Genomic DNA, 23,954 nt, shown 5'->3' on the forward strand with positions numbered 1-23,954 from the left:
GGAGCCACGGCGCTGGCGGGGGGGGTGGGAGGGGGGAGGCGGTGGGGACGGGGAGGCGGCGGGGCCAGAGACCAAAGCGAGCGGCCGGTAGCGGGAACGGGCAACCACCGCGGCCGTCCCGGGTGGGTACCGGAGCGCAGAGGGAGTACCGGGGAAAGTGGGGGGGGGGCGCACGGCCCACCGGGGGCGGGAGTGCTGCCGCCGAGAGGGGTGGTGCAAAAAAAAAAATAAGCGGGGTGGCGTGTAGTACAAAATGGGGGAGCTGGCGGCAGCGCGGGGGGGGGGGGGGGTGTGTGTGATGTATGTGCCGGTAGCGAGGACTCACGTTTGATCTGCCGGGGGTTGCTCTGTTTCCTCCTGGACATCGCTCGGCGGGGGGCGAGCCCGGCGCCCCGGCTGGCGGCTGGGCGGGCGGCAGGTGGGTGGCGGCGGGCGGGCCCCCGGCTGCTCGCATGCCCGCCCGCCCGCCCGCGCTGCCAGGCCGGGGCCGGGGCCGGGGCCGGGGCGGGCCGGGCCGTACGCGGCGGAGCGGAGCCGCCGCCGCCGCCGCCGCGGGTTTTTCTCAATGGGGCGCCGCGGCCGATCAAACCCGCGGAACGTTCCACGGGGGCGGGGCCTGCCCCCGCCGCGCGCCGCCGCGGCCGCCCATAGGCCGCCGCCCCCCTCGGCGGCCCCGCCCACCGGATGGCGTAGCCGGCTGCCGCCGCCGCGGCGGCGCGGGGCGGGGCCGGGAGGGGCGGGGCGGGGCGGGGAGGGGAGGAGCGGCCGCGGGGAGGGAAGGGAGGGGGCGCTGGGGCGGGGAAGGGGGCGGTGCCCCCCCGGGGGAGCGATGGGTGCTGGAGGTCGGTGGGCTCCCCCCGCTGTGATCCCCCGAAACATCCCGCCTGTCCCCAGCCCCAGTCTGGCGTCCCCACGCCCCCCGTGAGGCCGCCAGCCCCCTGCCTCGGGACTCTGACCCTCACCTCTTTGGGGTCCTGCCCCTCTTCTTGGGGTCCCCAACCCTTCCCGCGTGTCCCCAGCGCCCTCTTGGGGTCTCCAAGCCCCTCCTTTGGGATCCAACTCCCACTTTGGGGTCCCCAACCCACTCCTTTGGGACTCCAGTTCCCTCTCGGGGTCCCCAAGACCCTCCCTTGGGACCGCAACTCCCATTTAAGGTTCTTAAGTCCCTCCTTTGGGACCCCAGCCCTTCCCCTTTGGGGTTCCAATCACACTTTGGACCCTCACGCCCTCTCTGGTAAGTCCTAAACTCCCAGATGGCCACCAACTCCCCCTTCTGGGACATCATTCCCCCCTGACCCCACTGGGGTCCCAGCTCACCCTTTGGAGGTCCTCAAACCCTGCTGTGGCCCCCCCCAAATCCTTCCATGGTGTCCCCAGGGCCTCTCTTTGGGATCCCAAACCCCTCTTAAAATCCCACGTCTGTAGATGGACGGGCCAAAAAGTCCCTCTTGTGCCTTCCAGCGTCACACTGACTCCATCTCGGGGTGGGGGGAACACCCCAGGGCACACTAGGGCCATTGTGTGGGTGCTGGGTCCCCCTTGGCATCATCCCAGCCACATGAGCCAGTTCTTCCTGTGAGCGTGCATCCAGGTGGTGATTTTGGGGCTAATTGTGGGAGAAACGGGAGCTGTTTGTATTTGGGGTCCATGATGAGAACATTCCTGCTGTGAAAAATAGCCATTTCTGCCAAACCTGGCCTTGTCTCCGGGGTGGTGGTGTTGCCAGTGGGGATGGCTTGTGCTTCCCAGTTAGAGATGCAATTTTGGGATCAGTGGGGGAATGGGGGGGGGCGGGGGGTGGGGGGGCTGGTGGGCTGTGGGGACATGACACAGCGGCTTGGCCGTGTCCCCTCCCCATCTATCCCTGGACATGGGGTGTGCTTTTTTCTTCTTTTTTTTTTTTTTTCCGCCTCTCTCTCTTTCTCTTTTTAAAGGGTTTTTAATTAACTTCCTGTTTCAATGGTGGGATAATGAGTTTTAAGCAGCACATGATTCCAGTAAAGAGGTCAAGCCGGCAATGAGGATGTCAAAAGAAATTAAGTTAGGAATTAAGAAGAGTTCCAGGGGAGAAAAAAAAAACCACAACAAAAACCCAACCACCCATTGAGGAAGGGAGATGCTGCTGAGGACAAGGCTTTGCTCTCCCCCCCCCAAAACTTGGCCAGCTGTTCCCCCCCCCCCAACCAATCCTGATGGTATTTTTCACCTCGTTTGGCCCCAACGCGCAGCCCCCCTGGAGACGGACACACCCCAGGGCAGCAGCTCTGCTTCCAGAGCCTTTCCCTTCCCTGCCACCACTCACGGTCGTGATGAAACCAAGCGGTGGCTGCGCAGGGTCCAGCCAAGGAGACTTGAGTGGCCTCTGCTTTGCATCAGCCGTCATGGGTGCTGTCTCCATCAGGTGATGGAGGTGCCGCTCTGCCACTTTCGGGGGGGTCTCCATCTCCCCTTCTCCCCCCCAACCCCAGCATGGCTGCAGGTGTTCTGGAGTTGGGGACTGGTGCAGCGCTGCAGACCCAGCCGGTTCCTTTGCGCACATCCACGGCATCGCCCACCATCACCACTCACAGCACCAGTGTCATTTACCCGGCATGTTTGCTTATGTCGAGAACAATGAGATAAATAATTTAATTAAATGCAACACCAAGAATTGCATGGACCTGGCGGGGTGGGGAGCGGATACAAACAAGGCGCCCAAATTTCCTCTCCCTGGAAAGGAACAGGCTTTTTGTGCTAGAAGAAGCAGCAGCAGTGTCCTTTGAGGGCCCGAGGGGACCGACCCCGGTCACTGTCACACCCTTTAGGGGGCTGCATCTCACCCATGCCATAAGAAGTTAAAAAAGCCTCAACTGAGCCTTTGGGTGCTGAACACCAGTGTGCAGCCCTGCCCGGGGAGGGAAGCCCAGCTACGGGGGAGGAAACAGGTTGCAGTCCTTCCCCTTGCACATTCCTTGCCAGTGTCCTTTTAATTAGCTTTTTGGCACTATCCCAAAGCCTCTTATATCCCCCCCCCCACCCCAGGCCTGAGAATTTGCAGTCACATCAAACAACTCCGGGCCAAGGGCTGGATCCCTGCTGCGGGGATGTCCCCAAGCCCCTGCATCTCCCTGCCCCATCACCCTGCCCATCCCACCTCACCAGGCAGGGGACCCACGGGTGCCCCTGCATTGGGACAACCAACGCAGTGCTGGTGACAACAGCATGGTGGGGTGTTCCTCCCCCCCCGCCCCCATCCCCCCGATCCTGTTGTGTTTGCAGAGAGATTGTTATAGGGTAACAGAATAAATAGCGTGTTTTCCCGAGGAGTGAATTACACGCCTGCAGAGCAGAGATAATGCGCGAGCAGCCGTTTCCCCCATTGTGAGCGAGGTGACATCTTTTTATGGAGCTGTGTACATTTGTATTAGTGCCAATTAATCTGGGGTGATATTATTAGAGACGCAGGGAGAGGAGGTGTCGGCAGAGGAATGTAAATGGGAAAAGCTGAGGCGCTGCCTCGGCCATATTTCACGGGCGAGGGGCAGGTGGTGGTGATGCTGGGTGCTGCGCTGAGCACCCCGAGGGGCTTTGGGTGTCTGTGGGACCACGGGCTGCCCCAGCTGTTGGCACCATCCCCTGGCAGTGCTCTGCCAAGGCTGCAGAAACAGCTATTTCCAGCTGCAAAAAGTCATGTTTTAGGGGTGGTTTTTTTTGGTTTTTTTTTTTTTCCTTTTGTCCCAAGAGAGAGGAATGGCACCTCGCTTCCCCTGCCTGCGGGCAGGCTGGGACCCGCAGGGCTGGGTGCGCTGCGGAAGGGCCCTGCCACCTACCGGCAAGAGAACCTGGCCCCGGGTGCCACTTGTCACCTGCCTGCTGCTCAGCCCTAGGCAGCTGCCGGCAGCCCATGGCCCGCCGCGGCTTGGGCATGGCTTGGGCACAGCTTGGGCTTGTCCCTCCACAGCTTGGGCATGTCCCGTGCAGAGATGATGCTGCTGGATTCAGGGCTCCCAGGAGCTGCGGTGGCAGCATGAAGGTTTTTTGGGTTAAAACAAAGGATGCAAAATGCTGCTGGATGCTGCTGGAGCCCAGTGGATCAACGGTCCCTGTGCCCCAGATGCAAGGCTGGGATTTCTCAGTGCTTATTTCTCCCCCTCTGCTATTGATCTCCTGCTATAGGGGTGATGCTCCGACTCACAAAAGGACTGATCCCCCATCCCTGGGGATCAGGTAGCAAAACTAGGCTGCGGCTTGACGGGCATCACTGCTGGCAGTACTGCAGCCCCTGGGTGGGTGCATGGCTCCTGCATTATCTCCCCAGCTCCCCCAAATCTGCCGTCCCTGCACCCCGCAACCGCCCTGGCTTGGGGTTTCCCTGCCTGAAGGCAATTCAGCATGAGGGATGCAGGAGCCCATGGGTATGTGTGGCTCCCATCATGCACATATGGCCAGGGGGATGTGGGAGCCAGGGTTTAAATTCTTGCTGTGCAAGGAATGGCCAGATTTGACTCAAGAGCAAGAAAAAAAATTATAAATCTTTAGCCCCTGCTAGCTGCGTGACAACCGTGGTGGATCCCGTTATCCTCCAGGGATAAAGAGGCTTAAAGCACAGAAACTTGGGTGTGCAGCTGAGAAGAAAGGCCAGTTAGATTTGGGGGGGCTGGAAGAGCAAACAACAGCTTGAGGAGAATTTAGGGTGGTGGCAAGAAGCCAAGAAATCCCCGGTGGAACACCAGGCACCCTCAGTTCAGACCCAGCCAACCTGCACCCCCCTGGGGCCGGCTGCAGGGCTGTTTCCAGCTGTGAAGGGTGTGGGTTGGGATGAGGATGGTGCAGACCAGCCGCGCATCCCGGAGGGTGCAGCTCTGGGACCCACGGACATGTGGGTGCCCCCCCATGCCGCTGGCACCCGCTGAGCAGCAAGTTAATCTGCAGCCAGGAGAAGCTGCTCGGCTTTGCCTTCCTCGCTGGAATTACGTTGACAGGGGCCCGCAATCTTCCAAGTGTCAAGTGCTGCTGGATAATGCGGGACTCAGCAAAACTGGGGGCTTTCCGGAGCTGAGGGGAGCTGATGGACGGGGTGGGGGGTGTCATCCGCTTGGCAGGCACTGAGATTGCGGGAAGGGGATGTGAGTGAGAGCAGGTGGGAGAGGATGGGGGAATAAAAACCCCGCTCTCACTTAGAGGGAAAAGGGAAGAATTAAATATTTCAGCCTTCAGAGCTGAAGGGATGATGCTAGCATCTCCCTGGGGAGCAGCATTCGGGGGGGGGGAGCGGTACCCGAGGCAAGCATCACTCGTGGCTCGTGCTGCAATAAGGTGGGTGCTGCTTTAGGACGGTGTCCCCCTACCTGCTCAGGGACCAGGATACATCCCATCCCCTGCAGCAAACCTGTGGCTCCCAGGGGACTTCATTTCCAGGTGCCCAGGTTATGAATCTGGAGGTGTGGGAGAGCTACAGTAACAACCAGGCATGAAATACTCCTCTGCCCTGTAGGTTTGCAGCCCTGGTGAAATATAGTAGAGGGAAAAACATAAAAGTCCCATTTCCAGCTCCATAATATTTCCTGCCAAAACAAAGTAAAATGTGCTGCCTTAAATTTTCTGCAAAATTCTTTTGAGGTTATTTTTTTCCCTAAATTAAGCCATACTAATTATTTTCAGCCACTTTATCTCCACTCTGCAACACACCAGGAGGGTGCAGGCGGCAAGCATTTTAAGCCTCCATAAACAAAAGAGTAGTTTGGAAAATAATTCTATCAATTAATCAAATTAATCCTGCAGTTTTAGTTACAAGCCCCAAGTGGCAAGGATTCTAGCCTGCGGTTAGGAGCTATCTCTCATTGACAGCGTTTAAATGTTATGATTGCAACAGTAATTAAAGAATATAATATGCCCGGCTTTGTGTCAGCCTCCTACCTTCAGACCTCAGCGCTGTGCCGGCAGAGGTCAGCTTGAGGACAAACTGCTGATGACCAAACTGGACCATCACCGTCACCAATTGATGATGACCAAACTGGCCCACCACCATCACCAGCTGGTGATGACTAAATGGGGCCATCACTATCACAGTGGGCTTTTTTCCGCCCTCCTGGGAGGAGACACCCGTTCCATGAGTAGGAGTCAGGCAAGATGCAGTGGGGAAGAGAAGATGGATGAGCATCTTCACCATTGAGAAGCTCCACTGCTTTGCAAATGATTGCAAGGTGATGGCAGCTGCACCAATGTCCTCCTGTGGCCACTTTACAGAGGACACTATGAAGAGGTACAGAGCAGCCTGCTGTCAATTAGAAAAATCATCATTTGGTTAGAGATGTGGGTGGGAGGAGGGAACCACGGGGACCGCAGGGTACGGGACACAATCAAGGAGGAACATCCCACAGACATCACGCAGACAGGAAATTTCTGTGAAAATATTGGAATATATTTGAAAAGATTAATCATGTATGATTTTACAGTACCGCCCCATATTTTCATCTCATACTTTATTTAACAATATTAAAGAGGCACTTTAAAAGCACACATACAACATCATAAAACGGCGTTTCCTGCTCTCTCTCTGCTTCTCTGACAAAATATCAAAATAAAAACTTTTGACAGAACACATTGCACCCAAGGTAATTTACCTACAATATTTTTATACAATACAAAGAATTGTAAAGATACATATTAACAGAATAAAGCCTCTTTTTTTTTTTTCCTTTTAAATCTAAAACAAAACAAAAATAATAATTGCAGGACAGACGCAAAGTACTCTGACTGTTCATATCACATCAGTGCATTACTTCACCTCCTTGACTTGGGAGTATTATCAATAGTATTTAGTTATCTTCCACGTCCTCGTTTGCACCTGAGATTTCTTTCCAGATTCAAAAGTTCGGTTGTATAACGTGCTCATTTAACGTGACATAACCTTTTTGACACTATGGAGTACCAGCATACAGGATTTTTTTCCCCCTAAAATTGGATTTTTTTAAATTTTTTTTTTTCCTGCTTCGTTTTATTTTACAGGTAACAGCTACTTCCTAATGGTTCCCTTTTATTTCTCAATCAAGGAAGTCTGTATTCACATTACAAAAGAAGAATAGCACCAGTAACTGCATAGTAAAAAGCGGATACCTATATAGCCACTAACTCAATACAGTAAGATAGTTTAGAAGTGATACCGTTGAGGGCACTCGGACAGTACCGGTTTGGTGCGGTAAATTGGCACAGTTTTGTTGTTGCGCAACCCTCCCCCCCCGCCCAACAAAAAGAAAACACACACACACACACACACAAAAAAAAAAAAACAAACAACCCTAAAAAATCAGAGTTTGTCACAAGTGTCAAGGTGCAGTTTGCTCGCGGTGGCGGCTCTCCTCCGGTTACATCGTCTACAGTGGTCAAAGAGTGGCAGCATCCTCTGTAGGGCTCCGACAGCCCCCGGCAGCCCCAGAGCCAGTTCGTTATTCTCTCGACGACGTAGAAACAAATTCATAGGGATGGCTGTCAAAATATAGGACACTCGATTCTTAATTTAATTTTTTTTTTTTTTCCTTTTAATTGTATCATCTCTTAGGCCAGCTCCCAATTAAATGAATTGTACGGGATTATTTGTGCAAAATCTTCAAAAAAAAAATTTGCTTTCTACAGTGTACTGCACCTTATGAATAAGACGTCTACGGAATGAAGTTCATCTCTTCAAGTACTTTGTACAAAGATAACACAGACACAGTCTCAAAAGGGTCTGAGATTTGCAAGTATCCTTATAACCTCAGCACTTCTGCAATAAAGCAATTGCTCTCGACGATTCAGTCTGCCCAAAGCGATTACAATTTCAGTTCATGAAAATCATCAGCAACATCAAAGTTCTAGCATTTGCATGATAAATCAGGTGAATTAAAGTAGATTAGTAGACACAAAGCAAACTATTTCACAGAGGCTGCAGTGCAAGTTCATTTAAGCTAGACAGAGAAATCATGCTACACAAACGAATTTAATGCTTTGATAATTTTTCCCTTGCAAACCCCATGAAAGCAGCTGAGGATCACCATAAGTCACTTCCATAAATTACTCTGAAGTATCTCTTCTTAAAGGAATTTTAAAGCTAGTTAATTTTTGCCCAAAGAGTTGGCTTAGCAGGTTGTTCTGGGACTCGGCGGTGCGGTAGCTGGCCGAGCTGGCCGGCTTGGCACCCCGGGCGGCGCGTGGGCTGTGCAAGGAGCCACGCGGGGATGGTGCTGGACCCTTGGCCAGCACTTGGTGGAGGCTCTTCCCCAGAATGGCCTTCCTGCGCTTCATGTCCCCATTGGCGTGACGGAGATCCCCCTTCTTCTGGTTGCAAGTGTCCAGAACCATCTTCTTCAGTTGGGTGACCGTTTTGGGCTTGGGTACCAGTTTGTTGCAGTGTGTCTCCCTCCTCCCGGGGGAGAGAGAAGAAGCTTCAGCGTTGTTCCAGCCAGCACGTTTGAGCTCACCAGTGCTCTCGCTCCTTCCTGGGCATGGAGTCCGGGCTTTTTTCTTTTTCCCGTCTCCCTCCATGTTCTCCCGGGAGCCAGAGCTGCTCCGGTGGCTCAAGGACTTGTGCTCTTTCCGCCTCTTGGGGTGAAGCTTGCCAGTGGCCTTGCTTGGTTCCACGTGGCCATGTCTCATGGCGTTGCCAGCTGCCTCACCTCTGGGCTGGTGGCCAGTGGATTTGCTTGGGTTGCCGCCTTGGTCCTTGGTGTTAGTGCTGCTGTCCTTAGCCTCGGGCACGGATTTCTCCTTCCCCAAGACGAGTTGCTGACCCTCCTCGGTGCTGCCACCAGGGCTGCCTACACCAGTAGCTGCCTCACTGCTGGGCTGGCTACCCGTGGTCTTCTTCTGTAGGGCTGAATCTTTGGCAGCCCTGTTCAGTGTGGGCGATGCCGTCTTATCCTTCAGGGGCAGGGAGTTGTGTGCAGCTTCTGGAGATGTAGCCTTAGATGCACCTTCCCAAGAAGAGGAATCACTGGCACTGGGGTTGCACCACCTGTGGGTCTCCTTGGCTGGTGGAGCCTCTGCCTGCGGGGCAGGAAGCTCTGAGACCTTCTTGGCAAGCTGGAGAAATGGGATCCCATCCATAGCATCAGTGGCTGCATGAGGATTTTCCAGGACACCCCCTATATTTTCGTCTTTGTTGCCTATGCTTGTTCTTTTATGGGCATTGGTGTAGCCACATTTCTCGGTCAGGTGTGGAGGAGAGAGTTTTTGATCTGTGGCCTGGTTACAAGCCAACCCAGCAAGGTCAATGGTAAACTCAGGCGAGTCCAAGAAAGGAAGTGGTTTCCCATCAAATGCTCCTTTCTCCAGCTCCTCGATAGACAGGGCAGCGATATGGCTGAGCTCTGGACTGCTCACCACAGCCTGTGGCAAAGATGGGGAGAGGCAGGGTGGTGGAGGCAGGGTGTCAAACTGGGATTTCTCCATCTCCGCCAGGAGGTCGGAGAAGTCACCCACCAGGTCTTCTGTTTTCACAGAGGGTTGGGGTGCCCCTGGGTCACCAGGTGCTGTAGGCAAGGAGTCAGTGGGAGCCTGAAGGCTGGGGCTTGTAGCCTCTACCAACTGAAGGTCACTAGTGTGGTCCAGGTGGACTGGTGAGCTGCGTGGGAGCGAGCTGCTGTGGTGAGCAACCTTTCTCTTCTTGCTCGGTGGCATGCCCTCCCGGAGACAGCTGTCCTCTTTCATCTTCTCCCTGCCCTCTCTGGAGGCAACACCAGGCCTCATGACCCCTCTGAATTTGAAAGTCTTGTTGCTTCCTACCAGGTGCTTCTCCATGTGCCGGTCATACTGCTCTTTCTTGGAGAAGGTGTAGTTGCACATGCTGCAGATGAAGGACTTCTTGATAACGTGCATGACGTCCGCGCAAAGCTCGCAGGCATACAGGGTAGTGTGCTTGATCTCCTGCTCCTCCACTATCCCGTGCTCCTGACTGAGGTGGTTTCGAAGCTCTTTGGTCTCCTGGTAGAACATTGGACACTTGTGGCACAGGTAAATCTTCTGTAAACTGTGCACAACTAAGTGCCGCTGGAGCTTGAAGGGTTTGGGAAACTGTTTGCCACAGTGATGACAGTCCCTGGAAGGATCCTTGCAGTCTGGGTGCATGGGGACAGATTTTGGGGTGCCTTCACTTTTTGCCATGTGCTCTGGAGATGGACTGGCGGATGCTTTGGAGGAGGTGTGTGCAGGTGGCTTCACCTTGACGTTGCTTTCCAAGGGGTCTTTCATTGCCTTGGCCTCCAGCTCGAGGGGCAGCTCTTTGGGGCTCTTGCTCTCTCTGCTAACTGCATGCTTGCTGCTGGGGTCGGTGTGCCGGGAGGACCTGCTGGGCTTCCGATACATGATGGTGTTGAGGAAGTGGGTGACAGCAGCATTGTCCTCCCCGAAGCAGGCTGGCAGGCCCATCACGGACTTCTGCGCTTGCCCCTTGCGAGCAAACTGGGTGGCGTGCTCCCGGAGATGCTCGTTGTACATCCAGACATCGGAGATCTCTTTCAGGCACATCCCACAAGCCCACAGACCGGCTTTGTTTTTGGCATGCTTCTCCTTCAGATGGTCCCTCAGCTGCTCCCGGGAGCTGAATTTGCGCTGGACACACATGTAGCAGGTAGGTGGAGGGGAAGGGTTATGAGAGAGCTTGTGGAAGTCCAGCTCCCCTAATGTCAGGAACCACTGGAAGCAGACTTTGCATTTGTACTGCTTGTCTTTGGCCTTGATGGTTATCTCACTGCGGTTTTTCCCCAGCTTCCCATCTTCTAGCTTACTTCTGTGCTTGCTGTGCTGGCCCGGCTTTGGCTTGAAACTCACAACATTGTCCTCCCCGTGGCCAGGAAGATCTTCGCAAGAGCCAAAGAAGCACATGTCTCTCATTTTCAGCTTTGCATTCAGCATTTCAATGTCGATGGTATGAAATTCAGGAGAGTCTGAATCTTCGTTAGCCTTACCATTGTAGGGCTCCTCTGCCAGGTCGGGGGGCTCAGAGCTCACTTCTCTGATCGACTGCTCATCCTCAAGGTCCATCAGAGGCTCAAACATGTCCTCAGCAGAGAGACTTTCTCCCTCCTTCTCCAAGCTCCCCCAGATGTTCAAGCTGGGGATGTTGTCCACTTGGCTGTTTTGGCACAAGAAGGTTAGCATGTTGTCTTCCAGGTCAATATCCTCCTTCCCTTGGTCGGTCTTCTCACAGTCTGAGCTCGGCGCAATGCTTTTAGATCCGCTGGGAGCAGCATCTCCACTCTTCGCTTTGCTGCTGTGACACATGTTTAGCATTAAGGCATCATCAACAGAGATGGTTTCGTATTCGCAAGGGTCCTCCCTGGTGACACAGAAAGAGCTGCTTTCGCTGAGGTCAGAAGCTAATTGGATTGTGAAGAGGTCGATGGCACCTGCTGGCTGGAGGTTTACCTCAGTGATGGCCTTGGGTTTCTTGCTGCGCTTCCCATACACCCGGGTGCACTTTCTCCGGACAAACTGGTCATCCCGGGGGAACAGCTGGGAGAATGTGGAGTCGTCATCAAACAAGTTCTGGAGGTCCGAGACGGCTGTGCCCTCCACGCAGTGCTCTCTGCCCAGTGGCACGTCTGCCTTCGCCCAGGGCTTTGGCTCGGCAGGAGGAGGACTGGTCCCCGCTGCAGTCTGCAGAGCCCCTTGCCTGGGAGCCTTTTGGGTGGCTTCTGAATCATGTGTCTCCAGCAGCAGACCCTCTTCAGCAGGAGTCGTGGGACTCTGTGGGACACCACTCCGGTTCCCAGCGCTGCTCCCTGCTGCAGGACTGTCTCCTGTCTCAGCATCCATCTCCTCTGTGCCATCAGCACCATGATGCTGCTCTTTGCCTACCTTGCCCAATCCCTTCTCCACTTGCTTCACAAACCCACTAACCCATTTTTTGCAAGCCTGCGTGTCTTCCACTCCATTTGGATCTTCCACCTCCCCAGGACAGGCAACTGTGACTGTTACCGACTCCTTGCTGCCTGTCTCCTTTGAAGACACCATCCTGTCACCTGGGTCCTCTGCGAGCTCAGCTGCACAAGGGGACTGCTTAGCTTTTTGAGAGTGCTGGATTGAGTTGTACCTATTTTGCTCCTCTGTGGAGATGCAACCGCCTGGCTCACGCAAGCCCTCCATGATCCTGGGCAGACCGGAGCCAAGAACAGCAGTGGGAGGACCTGCCACCTTCTCCAGCTCACACGGACCGTTGGGCTCATTGCTGCTGGGAAATACCTTTGCTTTCCTTCGTCGCACTTTCCTGTTTAGCTTCTTTTCAGAATTGCTGTTCACATCTCCAGGTTCTTTGCTTTGGCTCCTTCTTCCCTTTTCTCCCTTCCTGGTTTGCTGTGCTGGGTCCAGCTTCCCAGATGCCTCCTCACCTGCTCCCTTCATCTCTGAGCGTGGTCCCTTTGCCTTCATCTCCCTCTGCAGAACACGTGTGCGGTGCAGCTCCTGCGACATCTCAAAGGAGATCACACTGAGGTCGCTGAGCACTCTGCTGACCACTTCTTGCATCTGGGTGCTGGGCTCTTTCTCCAGGTCTGGGCATATTTTCTTGGGGATGTCGTCAATGTTGGTGGTTGGCATCTGTGAGCTGCAGGTTTTATCTTTGAACAAAGTCTTCAGGCTCCTCCTGGGCATCTTTTGGGCTGCTTTCAATGTCTTGTCTGCAGGAATCAAAGTGGACCTGGGAGTCCTGCTGGGCTGGGGTACACCACTGCTCTTCACCTGGTGCTTGACAGCTTTGTGCCTGGTCAGGCCAGGCTTGGACCGGAAAGTGGCTGAACAAATGTCGCAGGTCACTTGGAGCCCATTTGGCTTCTTTTCTTTGTGAAGTTCATTTTGGGAAGGGTTTGGAGTAGTGTTATGCAAATTTCCCTCTCCTTGGCCCGTATTGTTTAACACACAACACTCAGCTTGTCCAGTCCCATGGGTTTTGGGTTTCTCCCCTTCTAAACTCTCTGTGGTTTTGGAAAGACCACCGAGTCTCACCTCTGCTGCCTCTGAAAACTCATGGCCATTTAACTCAGCAGGACCAGGATCTCCAATCCCTGTAAGACCTCTGGCGCCTGTTGGGACCTGCTGAGCAACAAAACCATTGGACAAAGACTCTGGTTCACTTTGATGCCTATTTCCATCATCAGAGCAACTGTTCTCTTGTTCCAGAGAACTTGCAACAGAGAACTTGTTCTCTTCATTCAGATTTACCTCTCTTTCTCTGATGATTGGTAGAAGATCTGTCGTGGGCTGAGTTGGGTAATCTTGGGTTTCTGGAAGAATGGAGTTAACAACCAGATCTGTGATGGTGCACGCCTGGTTTTCTTTGAAATGAGAACTTGACAGCACAGCACTGGTGCTTTTGGGTACCTCTGTCCCACCACAGCAGGGAAGAGAGCAGTCCTTCCTGTGCTGTTTCTGGGGACCATCCATCTCTAAGGCAGAGCCCACCAGACCATCAGTGTGCAGCAGAGTGCAGAGTCTTGCTGTCCCTTCTCTTTCAGGTGGTCCATGGTTACCCAAAACACCATCAGGGAGGTGACAGTGACCGTCTTCGACCACCTCTGTCAGCGCAGCCCCACAGTGATGCAGCGAGGGAGGAAAGGTGGGTGCCCTTTTCCATGTCCCTTGCTCTACCGGGCTCATGGTGGGGTGGTGGACGCGATGGCTGTTGGCCTCAGGAGGACACCTCTTCTTGATGAAAGAACTCGATGCATTAATCAGGGATGCACTGTATTTCTTCTCATCTGAAAGCTGAGTGCCAAAGCCGGGGACTTCTTCTCCCTTGGCCCCACCACTTTGCAAGCATTTGGGGTTAGAAAAATTGGCCAGCGAGGGCAAGCTGGCCAGAGATTCACTTGTGTAATTACAGCCATTGAGGGATGACTTCTTGCCATTTCCTTCTCTTGGAACCTTGGCACTGATTGCACTGGCTTTTGCCTCTGGCACCAAGTGGTGATCTTTGTGGAACTCTTCCTTGGAGGAACCAGGGGGGCTGGTGGGACTTGCAGGAGCGCTGCACAGGGGCTGTGCCTGCTGCCCCACCTGACTCCTTTCCAACCTCTCTGCTGCTGCACTGCCCAGCGTTTCTTTCTCGAGCAAACTACGGCTTAAATGGGATTGCTCATGTTTTTTAAATGCCAAGGTTGCTTTGTTTTTATCTTGCTCCAGCTCTTCCACGAGCTGATCAGCTTTCTTTCCTTGCCCTGGCAGTGGGGTCACCACTGTGTTTTCGAGTGGCGAGAGGTCATTACGCTCTTGGGAAACACCATCTGCACAGATATTAATGTCATTCGGCTCCACATGTTCATTTGCTAAGTGCTGCAGCTCCGTTACATTATTCTGCGGCTCCGGCTTCGCAAAGGTGGATTGTTTTGCACGGTAAGAGCCCATTGCACTGAATGACTCCAGCTGCTCGCTTCCACCAGACAAAAGCACAGCCTGTTTCGCTGGGGCAGCAATATTTTCCGTGTTGCCTCCAATGGGGACATTCCCCTCCCCTTGGGCAGGGCAGTATGTCTGATTTTCCCCTTCCAAGGCACCACTGCTCTCTTCTTTCTGCTCTGGCTGGACACGGGCGGTGGCAGAGGGGTGGCTGGGAGCAAGCAGCATGGGGAAGCATGGCATCAGCAACTCCTCTTCATTGTTTTTCACTGTTCGAGCAACGAAGAGCTGGAGCTGCTGCAGGGGGTTGGCAGCTGTCTCCTGGGATGCCAACATCTTCTGGGAGCCACGGTCGCTTTCCTTGGGCAGACTCAGCATATTGAACAGTAGCACTTTTTGCTTGCTGGCTTTGTCACTGGGTCCGGGAGCTGGGCAGGTGGTGGGGCTCTTCCTCTCCTCCGTTTCTTCCGTCAACACAGACCCACCACCATCCTCTTTGAAGTCCATGGTGTGTTTTGCCATTTTGGGTGACTCGGGCCTGCTTAAGGGTCTTTCCTCTGTATCTGGGACCTCTTTGATGTGAGGCGAAAAAGTGAGATCCAAAGCTGGGGTGGGACCCTGCTGAAAGCCAAATTCAGGTTTACGGTTTGGATGATGGGCATCAAACTTCTCCTCCAGCTCTGCAGCATCAGCAAGGCTTTCATCTGCTTTCCCTGGCACAGGGAAGCTCTCGGCACCATGCTGGCATGGCAGGGATGGCAGGGGATCTTTGGTTGCTTCTGCTGCCTTAAGGATCTTGGGGAACACGGAGTCAGTGACAACAGGAGGGCTTTTTGTCACAGGGTCTGTGTAGACGGGAGCCTCCGTTTGGTCTGGTGTACATGAGCCAGGTAGGCTTTTCAAGGAAGACCCATTTTCCATCTTTCCAGAGTCACTTTCCTTGGCAGCCGCAGTTCCCCGGAGCTGTTCGCCGCTGTCTTTGGAGCAGAAATGGTCTGTGGTGAGCGGGGCTGGTGTGCACATCCCTGCCTCCAGCGAGCCCAGCTCCACTGGGCAGGGCCAGGGCTCCCTGGGTCTCTCGTAGTCTCCACGGGTGCTCATGATAGCCCGCTTCTCACCTCCCAGCCTCTCCCTGATGCAGAGGCTTGAACTGTCCAGCTTGCCTGCCAAGAACAGTCCTTTCTCCTGACCCGTCTCTTGCTCAGCCGGCAGTGGTGGGAACTGCTTGGCTGCCTCTCCTCGCAGATGGGCAGCAACGTGTTGCTCGGGTTTCTGAAGGACAATGGATGCCTCGTTATCCAGCTTGCTGGTTTGCAGTTGACTTTCCAGCTCTGTGACTAATCGCTTGATCTCCAGGTCATCATCTGATATGTTGTTCATAAAAGTCACGTTATAATCCGTTATCCTCTCCGGCAGTGGCAGGGAGAGTTGGTTGGTGGGGACAGGTCCTTCCTCTGGGAATTTCTTGGCTAGTGGCTTCTCCACTGAAAGGTTGTGGAACTGAGTCATGTCTTCTGGCAGCATTGGAGCCACCTCCTCCATGAGGGACCAGTCTTTCTCTGGCATGAACGGTGGATACGGTTGCTCGAATGGCAGTGGCTTGCTGGGGGGATTGCCAGGGCAAGTGAATGTTGTCACGTAACCATCCTTGCTTGCAGGAACGCTCTCGTACAGTGGTGGATCAAACTCGGTGACAGGAAGCTCTCCAAATATTGAAGAGGAATCGAAGCTGAGAGGGGAGGAGACCTTGCCCTGTGGTGTTTCTGCAGTGTAGGGGGAGATGCTGGCGTGCTTCTGCTCGAAGGAGCTGGTGTTGATGTCATCCCGGCATAAGTACATGTCATCCATGTGCGAGGAGCCCAAGGCTGGGGGCTTTGAGAAGAGGTTGTCATCATAGTGACTGGGAAGACTTTTGGGATTGAAGAATGCATTGTCGCTGCTGATGTATGGATTGGCCGCCTTGGCAGTGAGCATCATCCCCACTGCATCCCCTCCATATGGGGCAACTGGTGCAGGATAGTCCTTCTGACTGTCACAGAGCTCGTGTGCCTTCAAGTATTTGATGCCCGCTTCCGAGTAGGCAGCACTCACATTGCCAGGACTAGCTTCGTTACCACCGTGGGATGTAGCAATTAGCTCTTCTGCATGGTACTTCAGCCCATCACTCGTGAAAGGGTCAAACTGATGCCTCTGGTTGACCATGGTCAGCTCAGGTGAGTCCTGAGCCTCCAGGGTGGCTTCTCCTGCCTCACTTGCGTGCTTTGCTGTTACTTTGGGCTCTTCTGCCCCCTCTTTACAGGAGAGCCTGACGGGGCTCCTGCCTGAGGTGGCTGTGCTGGGCAGCTGCCTTTCCTGGGCCTGTGGTAACAGCTCCTCCTTTGCACAGTCCATCACAGCAACATCTGGTTCAGTACTCAGACATGTCCTGGAGCCTGCTACCAAAGGTTTGGCTGAGCCAAATGGCCTGTTCCCCCTGGGAAAGTCCTCTTTGCTCTTCTGGCTCTTCTTTGGGCTTCTCTCCTCGGGAAGGCTAAGTGGAGTCCTTGGCACACATGCTGGGCTGCCTGAATGCCTCCTCCTCTGTGTGCGTCCCTTCTCGCTGCCTGAGCTGGCCCCATCAGCGTGGGGTGGGCTGGTGCCCACCTCGCTGGGCATGCTATCACTGTGGTTGCTGCCGGTGGACGACTGGCTGCTCCGTCTTCGGACTCTGGTGGCACAATCCTCTTTCTCGCCATCCCCCTGGCTTGGGACCCCCCCGTGCTCCCGTGCCTCCCTTTCCTGACTGTCCCTTTTTCGACTGTCCCTTTTCCGGCTGTAGCTCCAGGCTGGATCTTTCTCTTTGGTTCTCTCACTTCTTCCTGGGCGTTTCTTGCTAAAGCTGTACTTGGTCCTCCTGACGAATCCCGTGCCTTGCTTCTTCCGCCCCTGGGGCTTGCTACACTCTGCCCCATCATCATCCGAGTCAGAGATGTAGTCATACTCCTGAAACATGCCCTCCTTGGCAGCTGGCATCAGCCTCTCGGCAACCTGAGGGAACTGTGCCTGCTTGCTGCTCTTCACCTGCAGTTTGTGGACCTTGTTCTTCTGCTGCACAATCTTGTGAATGAGCTCCTTGCTCCATGTCCCACTTCGGGGCTTCCGCTTCTTCATCTCCTTCATGGAGAACCGGGGTGGCTTGGAGCTCTTGGTGGCAATGCCCTGCCCCTCCTCGCTCTTCATTGGAGGCTCCTGGCTGAGCTTCCTGGGATGCTTTTGGCTAGAGGTGGACTTGGAGGAGGTGGTGACCGGTGGGATGCTGTTCTTCCTGCCCGCCCGCAGCCTGGCTGTCCTCTCTGCTCCCACTGCCCCTGGATCCAGCTCCTGGGCTGCCAACCTCTGGGCTGCCCTCCCCTTGTGAAGGTGCTGCTTCCCTGCCCCTCTCTTCGCCTGCTCCCCACCTGGATGGCTGTCCTCATAAAAATAGCCAGCCTTGGGCTGGCCTGCTGCCTTCTCCTTGGCTGCTGCCTGCTTTGATTTGCTTTCTGAAGCCAGGGCTTCCTTTGTCTTGTGGGACATCCCACCACTAGCTGCCTTCACACCTGTCAGTTCTTCATCAGCGAACACATCTATGAAGCTGCTGTCGATCTCTGGATTATCTGACTGGTACCCCAGGCCGTTGAGGGCTTCGGTGATGAGGCTGTCCAGCTTGGCATCGTCGATGTCCAGGTCCGAGGCGGTGAGTGGTAGAGAGCTGGCAGCGAGTCCGTTGAAGAGGCCGCCCTTCAGAGCATCTTCCTTGCCCTCGCTTTTGCTTTCCCCATCCAGCAAGAAGTCATCGCTCTTGTTTAACACCAATAAATGTGCCTGGGAGTCTGGAGACAGCCCCAGGCTGGGGGGCTTGGGGGGCTCCGAGGAGAGCGCTTTCCGTCCCTCAGCTGCCCGGGGAGCATCCTTGCCCTCTCCCTGGGGAGTGGGATGGGAGGCGCAGAACTGGCGGTGCTGCAGGAAGGAGGAGAGGTTGCTGTAGTTCTGGTCGCACTGCTTGCAGGTCAGGAGCACATCCAGCTGGTCCAGGCTGGCGCTGCTGAGCGAGCTGGCCAGCAAGTGATGGGAGGAGTACGGCGGCGGAGGCTGCTCCCCATCCAGCCCATCCGAGCATCCTTTGGCCACCTCCATGCCGGGTTTGTGGAACGGGCTTGCCGGGGCACATTTCAGGAGACTGTCGTCTTTCAGGGCATCAGGAGGGAAGTGGAAGGACTTGATGGAGTCCAGGGTGTGGTAATGAAGTGAGCTGGAGCTCAGGACATCAGAGGGATGGAAGGTTTTGTTGCCGTCCTTGGGATGGCAGGGGTGCTGGAAGAAGGGAGAGGGGGTCAGCGCTCCAGACATCTGGCTGTCTTCGAAGCCGGCGTTGAGTGGGCTGCTGGACATGGGGGAGAGCGATGAGCAGGTGCTGCTGCAGGTGGGGTTGGGGACAGGGGATGGCAGCGGGGACTCACAAGGGGAGGCAGCCACCAAGGCTGATGGTGGCAGGACCAGCGCTGAGCCTGACGAGCTCCTGGAGGGAGGAGGACCTGCTTGACCCATGTTGTAGAAGAGGGCTTTGCTTCTGGAATCGCAGGCGGGAGACCCTGGCTCCTTCCCACTCTCGAAAGAGAAAGTGCCTGTCGAGTTGGGGTCTCCCCTCTGGGCCCCGAGGCTCTCTGCTGACAAGAGCTTTTTGCCATGATACCCTGGAGAGTTACTTACAGGGGGCCCTTTTTGAGCTTTCCCGCTCCCCTGCCACTCCGATGTGACCAGGGGGAAGGGGAGCTTCTGGCTGGTGATTTGTCTCGACAGCTCTAGCCTGTTTTGACCGGGCATTGCAGAAGCGACGTGTATTTGCTGCCAAGGCATCCTGGCATTTTTCTGCCTGTGCTGCCTCTGCTCGGGGCCAGACTGGCACTCGAATGAGAACTGGTTTCCAACAGGGTTTGAATAAGGTGCTGAATTCTGGTCCATGGGAGAGAACGCCTTAGTGGCACCTTCCCAAGCTTGCACAAGCCTGGGGTGGTTGGGTGCCGTAGTGGGAATGCTTGTCTCGAAAGGCACGGATCCTGCGCTGGCGCTGCCCGAGGGTGAACTGCAATAGGCTTTGCTCTGAAAGTGCACTTGGGAGAGAGAGTTTGGTGGCATGTTCCTTCTCAGAGGGCTGCTCTGGACCAGTAGCCGCGGGCTGGGGACACTGTCTTTCGCTGAGGCTTGCCTCTTACCGACTGGCTTTGGCATACTAGGCGAGTGTAAACTAGACGGAAAAACAGCTTGGTTTTCTTGGAAAGTGCTTGGGTTTTGGTCGATAGCACCAGATGACGAGAGAGCACCATTGGGGTCGGCGGGATGCTCGCTCCTGCCCTTGCAGCACGACAGCGGGCTGTGGTGCGGGGCCGGCGGCGGCGGTGGGTGCAGGAACGGTGGTGGTGGTGGCGGTGGCAAGCCATACAGCCTGCCCTCGGGGGACACGCTCTCGTAGGAGCCGCCGCTCAGCGCTTCCTCTTGCCACTCTCTGGAGGATGAGTGGAAGGCGAAGGTGCCGTGAGCCAGCTGGCCGGCGGTGAGCCCCACCTCCAGGTACTCCTGGCTCCCCACATCGCTGCGGTATGGCTCCTTCCCCGAGTCGTGCAGCAGCTGGAAGGGGTACTGGCACGGCAAAGCCCCCAGACCGTGGGCACCAGCTTTGCCACCCTCGGGGAAAGAGCTGGGCTTCTGCACCGAGATCCCATAGCTAGCACCGGCAAAGCTCTTCTCTGGGGAAGCCCAGGAGTCGGCCCCGTTTGCCTGAAACTCTAAATAATGTAGCTGCCCATTGGTGCCGGGGCTCTTGAGGGGGATGCCGGTGGTGGGGGGCTGCCCTTTGGGGCCGTGGGGGGGAGCGGGCTGTGAGGTATAGTTGGCAGAGGTACGGCCAGCGGCGGCATCAGGGAAGCAGCGGCCGAAGCCGAGGTCTTCTTGCCGGAGCTCGGCCTCACGCTGGGGGATGCTGGGCACGTGGAAGCGGTAGCTGCCGGCCACGGGGCCATGATTCGCCTCTGGCTTCTTCGGAGGGGTCACCTTCTGCTGGGGGTAGGCGATGCCGATGGTGGGGTTTGGCCGGGTGCCGGCGATACTGAGCCGGTAAAGCTGATGGTGGCCCCGCTCGCCCTTCCCTGAGCGCCGGCTGCGCTCACGGGCTCGACCCTTCCCCGGGGGGGACTGGGGGCTGCCCTTGACCTCTCCCCAGGCACCATCGTTGCCAAACTTGGGTTTGCAGTGGAGGGATTTGAAGTCGATCTTTCCCGCTTGCTGCGGCCGGATCACAGCTTCCCGCTGGCTGTGGGGCTCCTTGTCCTTGGGGCTGGGGAAAGGGGACGTGCCCTCCCCACCGAGTGTCCTCCCATCCTTCTCCCCACAGCCTTCAAAGCCAAAGTCCTTGTCGGGGTCTTTGGGGCCGGCCTCAGTATCGCCGATGGTGTAAACATGCTGGGTCTCTCCAGTCATGATACCGAGGTGGGGGGAAAGGCTAGAAAACCCCGTTTTCCCGTCCTGCTGCGAGCTGCCGTCCCTCCGTCACGGGCATGGTCCTCCGCTGATGGGCACTGGGGCGGTGAGAGGGGCAGCGGCTCCCCGGGGCCGGGGTGGCATGGGGTCCCGAGCACCGGTGGAGCTCTGCCACATCGTTTCAGACCTGGAGAGGAGAAAAGAAGAGAAAAAGTGGCTGTCAGCTGGGCAGAAGGCCAGCAGAAGGAGGGGAGATATTTTGGCCCCTTTTCTTGGTGCTGTGGTGGGGAGGAAGATGGAGGAAGGGGCAGCACAACCCCCCCTCCCGAGAAGCCCCAGAGTGAAGCCCTTCAGCTTTTGGCTCTTCAAAGGATGCTCAGAGCATTTCACCTTTGGCAAAAGCTGCTGAGGGAGGCACTTTTTTCCTCCCAGAGAAGCTATTTCTGGGTACTACTTAGCAACATAAGCAGAAAAAGATGACAGAAGAGCTCCACCTACGGATTAGCGGGAAGGGCTGTTGGGCCAGGCTGGGAGAGGCGTCCTGGGAAGGGCTCTCTGTCCGGGTGTCCCTGTATCCCCATGTCCCCATGTGCCTGTGTCCCTCCTCCCACGGCTGGAGGGATGATGAGGTCGGGCTGTGCAGCAGGCGGCTTTTGCTCCACCACGGTTCCCCCCCAGCGTGTCCTTTCGACCTCGCTACCTCTCCACCAAACCATTGCTCTGAAACCCCCGGAGAAAGGATTTGAGCTTCTGCTGCCTCTGCCTTAACTTTAACATCAGCTGCAAATTGCCCTTGCAATTTTAGACGCTGTTAAGTAGGTGAAAGTGTAAAAACTGAGTCCCACATTTACCGGCTGATTTTACAATACGTGACCTCAGGATATTAGACGTGAAGCACAAGTCAAGTGCAGCCTTTTAAAAGGTACCACCAGGATTTTAGCCCCAGACACAGGTTATAGTAAAAAGAAGACTAAACCCCTGTTTTTAAAAGCCTGTTGGAAACAGAAAGGGTTTATTTCTCCTCCCTCACTAGAAACACCTCTTTTCTGTCTGCTGCAGGGGGCAAAGGCACAGTACTGCTGGGAGCTGGGGAGGGGGCGACCTGGCTGCAAAGAAGCGTAAAATTCAGCTTATAAGTCTTCTCCTGGGTGTAATTCTTACGGCTCCCCAGCCCCATTTGGGGTCCATCCTGCACCGCACAGCCTCGCCATCCCTGCCCAGCAGCGATCTGAGCAGAAAATGAGAATTTCTGCAAGAAAAGGGGAGTGACCTGCGTCTATTCAGGGTCTCTGCAGCCTGCATGGGCTGTCTCTCTGCAGCAAACATGGGCATGTTTGGCGCCTGGCATGCACGCAGCACCTGGGGTGAGCACCCAGCGCTCCACAATGCTGTTGCAGCACATAGGCATTAATAATAATATTATCATGTATATATATATAGCGATGGCAGAGGCACGGCTGCATCCCCACCGCTCCTCCTGCAAAGGAGGGGATGGCAGCTTGGGGCTGGGGGGGGGGGGGCTCCCCAGGGTCCCCGCTCTGATTTGAACTGCCGGGCTCGAATTCCTCCACCGTTTCACACCCCACCAAGTGAAACGAATCCCGGGCTGATAGATATGGCCGGACCCTATCGCCCTCGCCCCCCCCGTGCGCCGGCCAAAGCTCACACGCGGCCCTTTGGCACATAGGGGTTTTGCTTGCAAAACAATGCGCCACTTATGCCGCTTCCAGCCACAACTGCAGAGCCTGTTTGCTGCTGTTTAAATTTGCAAAGGCTCCTTGCCAAGATAAAATACCCAAGGCCAGCGCTCGCTACATTATCACAGTCGTGCTCTTTCAGCCACATAAAGGAGCCTTTTTTTTTTCTTTCTTTCTTTTTTTTTTTTTCTGTTTTTTTTTTTTTTTTTAAGGAAAAGCTCGTGCGCGTCTCTGTAAAGCTGCAGGATTTGCATGGCAAGGGCTGGGGTTTGCTGGTGCAATAGTGCTGAGCGCCAGGAGAAACAAACACTTTGCTCCCTGCACTGGCACAGGGATGGGGACGGGGAAAGCAGAGCTGGTGGCACACGGGACTGTCCCACCGATGAAGGGGATCTATGTGCTGGGATGCCCGGTGGTGGTGGCAGAGCCTGGGCAGGAGATGGGCGCAAATTTATCCCATGCAAATGATAGACGGCGCATGGAGATAAGAGCACGGTGTAAATTAGGGCTTCGTTCCCCCAAACCCTGATGCCTGTTGCCTTGCTAGGGCTTGGGGGTCCCTCATCCCTGCGTGGGGGGTCCCTCCTGCTGGCTGCGGCCACGGTGCATCACCGTTTGGATGGCACGGCAGCCCGGGGAGCAGCACGGCGCAGAAATGTGGGGCCTCTCAGTGAGGCTCAGCCAGTGCTGCTCCTGATGGGGCGTTCGATAAGGAGGGCTGGGCATGTTGATTTAAAGTGATATTCCCCAGGCAGCTGCCTGCATCCATCACCGGAGGGTTTATGGATCTGGCCCAAACATAGTTTGCCCCTTGGGGGATGGGAAACCCAGAATAAAATGAAAATAGGGACCATTTAGTCTCTTTTTTTACAGGCTCTCAACCCACTCCTTAGCCTACCCCCAGGACCAGGCTCCTCTTCTGACACTCACATCACTTCTTGGGTTTTAATGTTTCAGCTCCTGGGAAGAGGAGGTGGAAAAGGATAGGACGGGGGCAAAGGAAGGTTATGCTTTAAAAAAAAACATGTGATATCTGTTACCAGCCTGCTTGGCTGCAGGGAGAGCGATCCCCACTTGCAATTGCGTGCCCTGCCAGGTGCTCAACCCTTTCACCTGTCCCTGGAGCATCCTCCCACGCCGGGGCTGACATGACGCCATCCACAGCCTTCTGCGTCTTGGGGACACAGGGACAAGCTGTGCAGTGATGGAAAGAGCCTGGCTGGCAAGGCAGAGCCCAGCATGCCACTCCGTGGGGCAGGTCCCATCCTGCTGGGAGCCCTGACATGCCAGACGGGTTGTGATTCACCGCCCCGGCTCCCTGGCACCCAGAGCCAAGCGGCTCAGGTCCTTGCACCCTGAGAGCCAGCTGTGCTCAAGGGGCAGAGCCAAGGGTCCCCTAAGGCTGCCTGTGCTCCCCCAAGC

At 55.5% G+C, this 23,954-nt stretch overlaps 2 protein-coding genes across 2 annotated transcripts in view; both read right to left on the bottom strand.

The window, feature by feature from the left end:
• The window catches only part of ZFPM1 (zinc finger protein, FOG family member 1), a 39,965-nt gene extending 33,928 nt beyond the window's left edge, over positions 1–6,037 (bottom strand). The window contains exon 1 of the mRNA XM_074158195.1: positions 5,896–6,037. Coding sequence (XP_074014296.1) covers positions 5,896–6,037 — 142 coding nt within the window. The remainder of the gene's footprint in view (positions 1–5,895) is intronic.
• Positions 6,038–8,028: 1,991 nt separating this feature from the next.
• ZNF469 (zinc finger protein 469) lies at positions 8,029–20,835 on the bottom strand. The gene has a single exon (XM_074158148.1). The coding sequence runs from the start codon at positions 20,833–20,835 to the stop codon at positions 8,029–8,031; it is 12,807 nt and encodes a 4,268-aa protein (XP_074014249.1).
• Positions 20,836–23,954: the final 3,119 nt, after the last annotated feature.

This window comes from Numenius arquata, chromosome 13 (genome assembly GCF_964106895.1).
Source record: "Numenius arquata chromosome 13, bNumArq3.hap1.1, whole genome shotgun sequence".
NCBI lineage: Eukaryota > Metazoa > Chordata > Aves > Charadriiformes > Scolopacidae > Numenius > Numenius arquata.

Coding starts and splice junctions, on each gene's coding strand:
- ZNF469 (XM_074158148.1), bottom strand. CDS start 20,835: ATGACTGGAGAGACCCAGCATGTTTACACCATCGGCGATACTGAGGCC.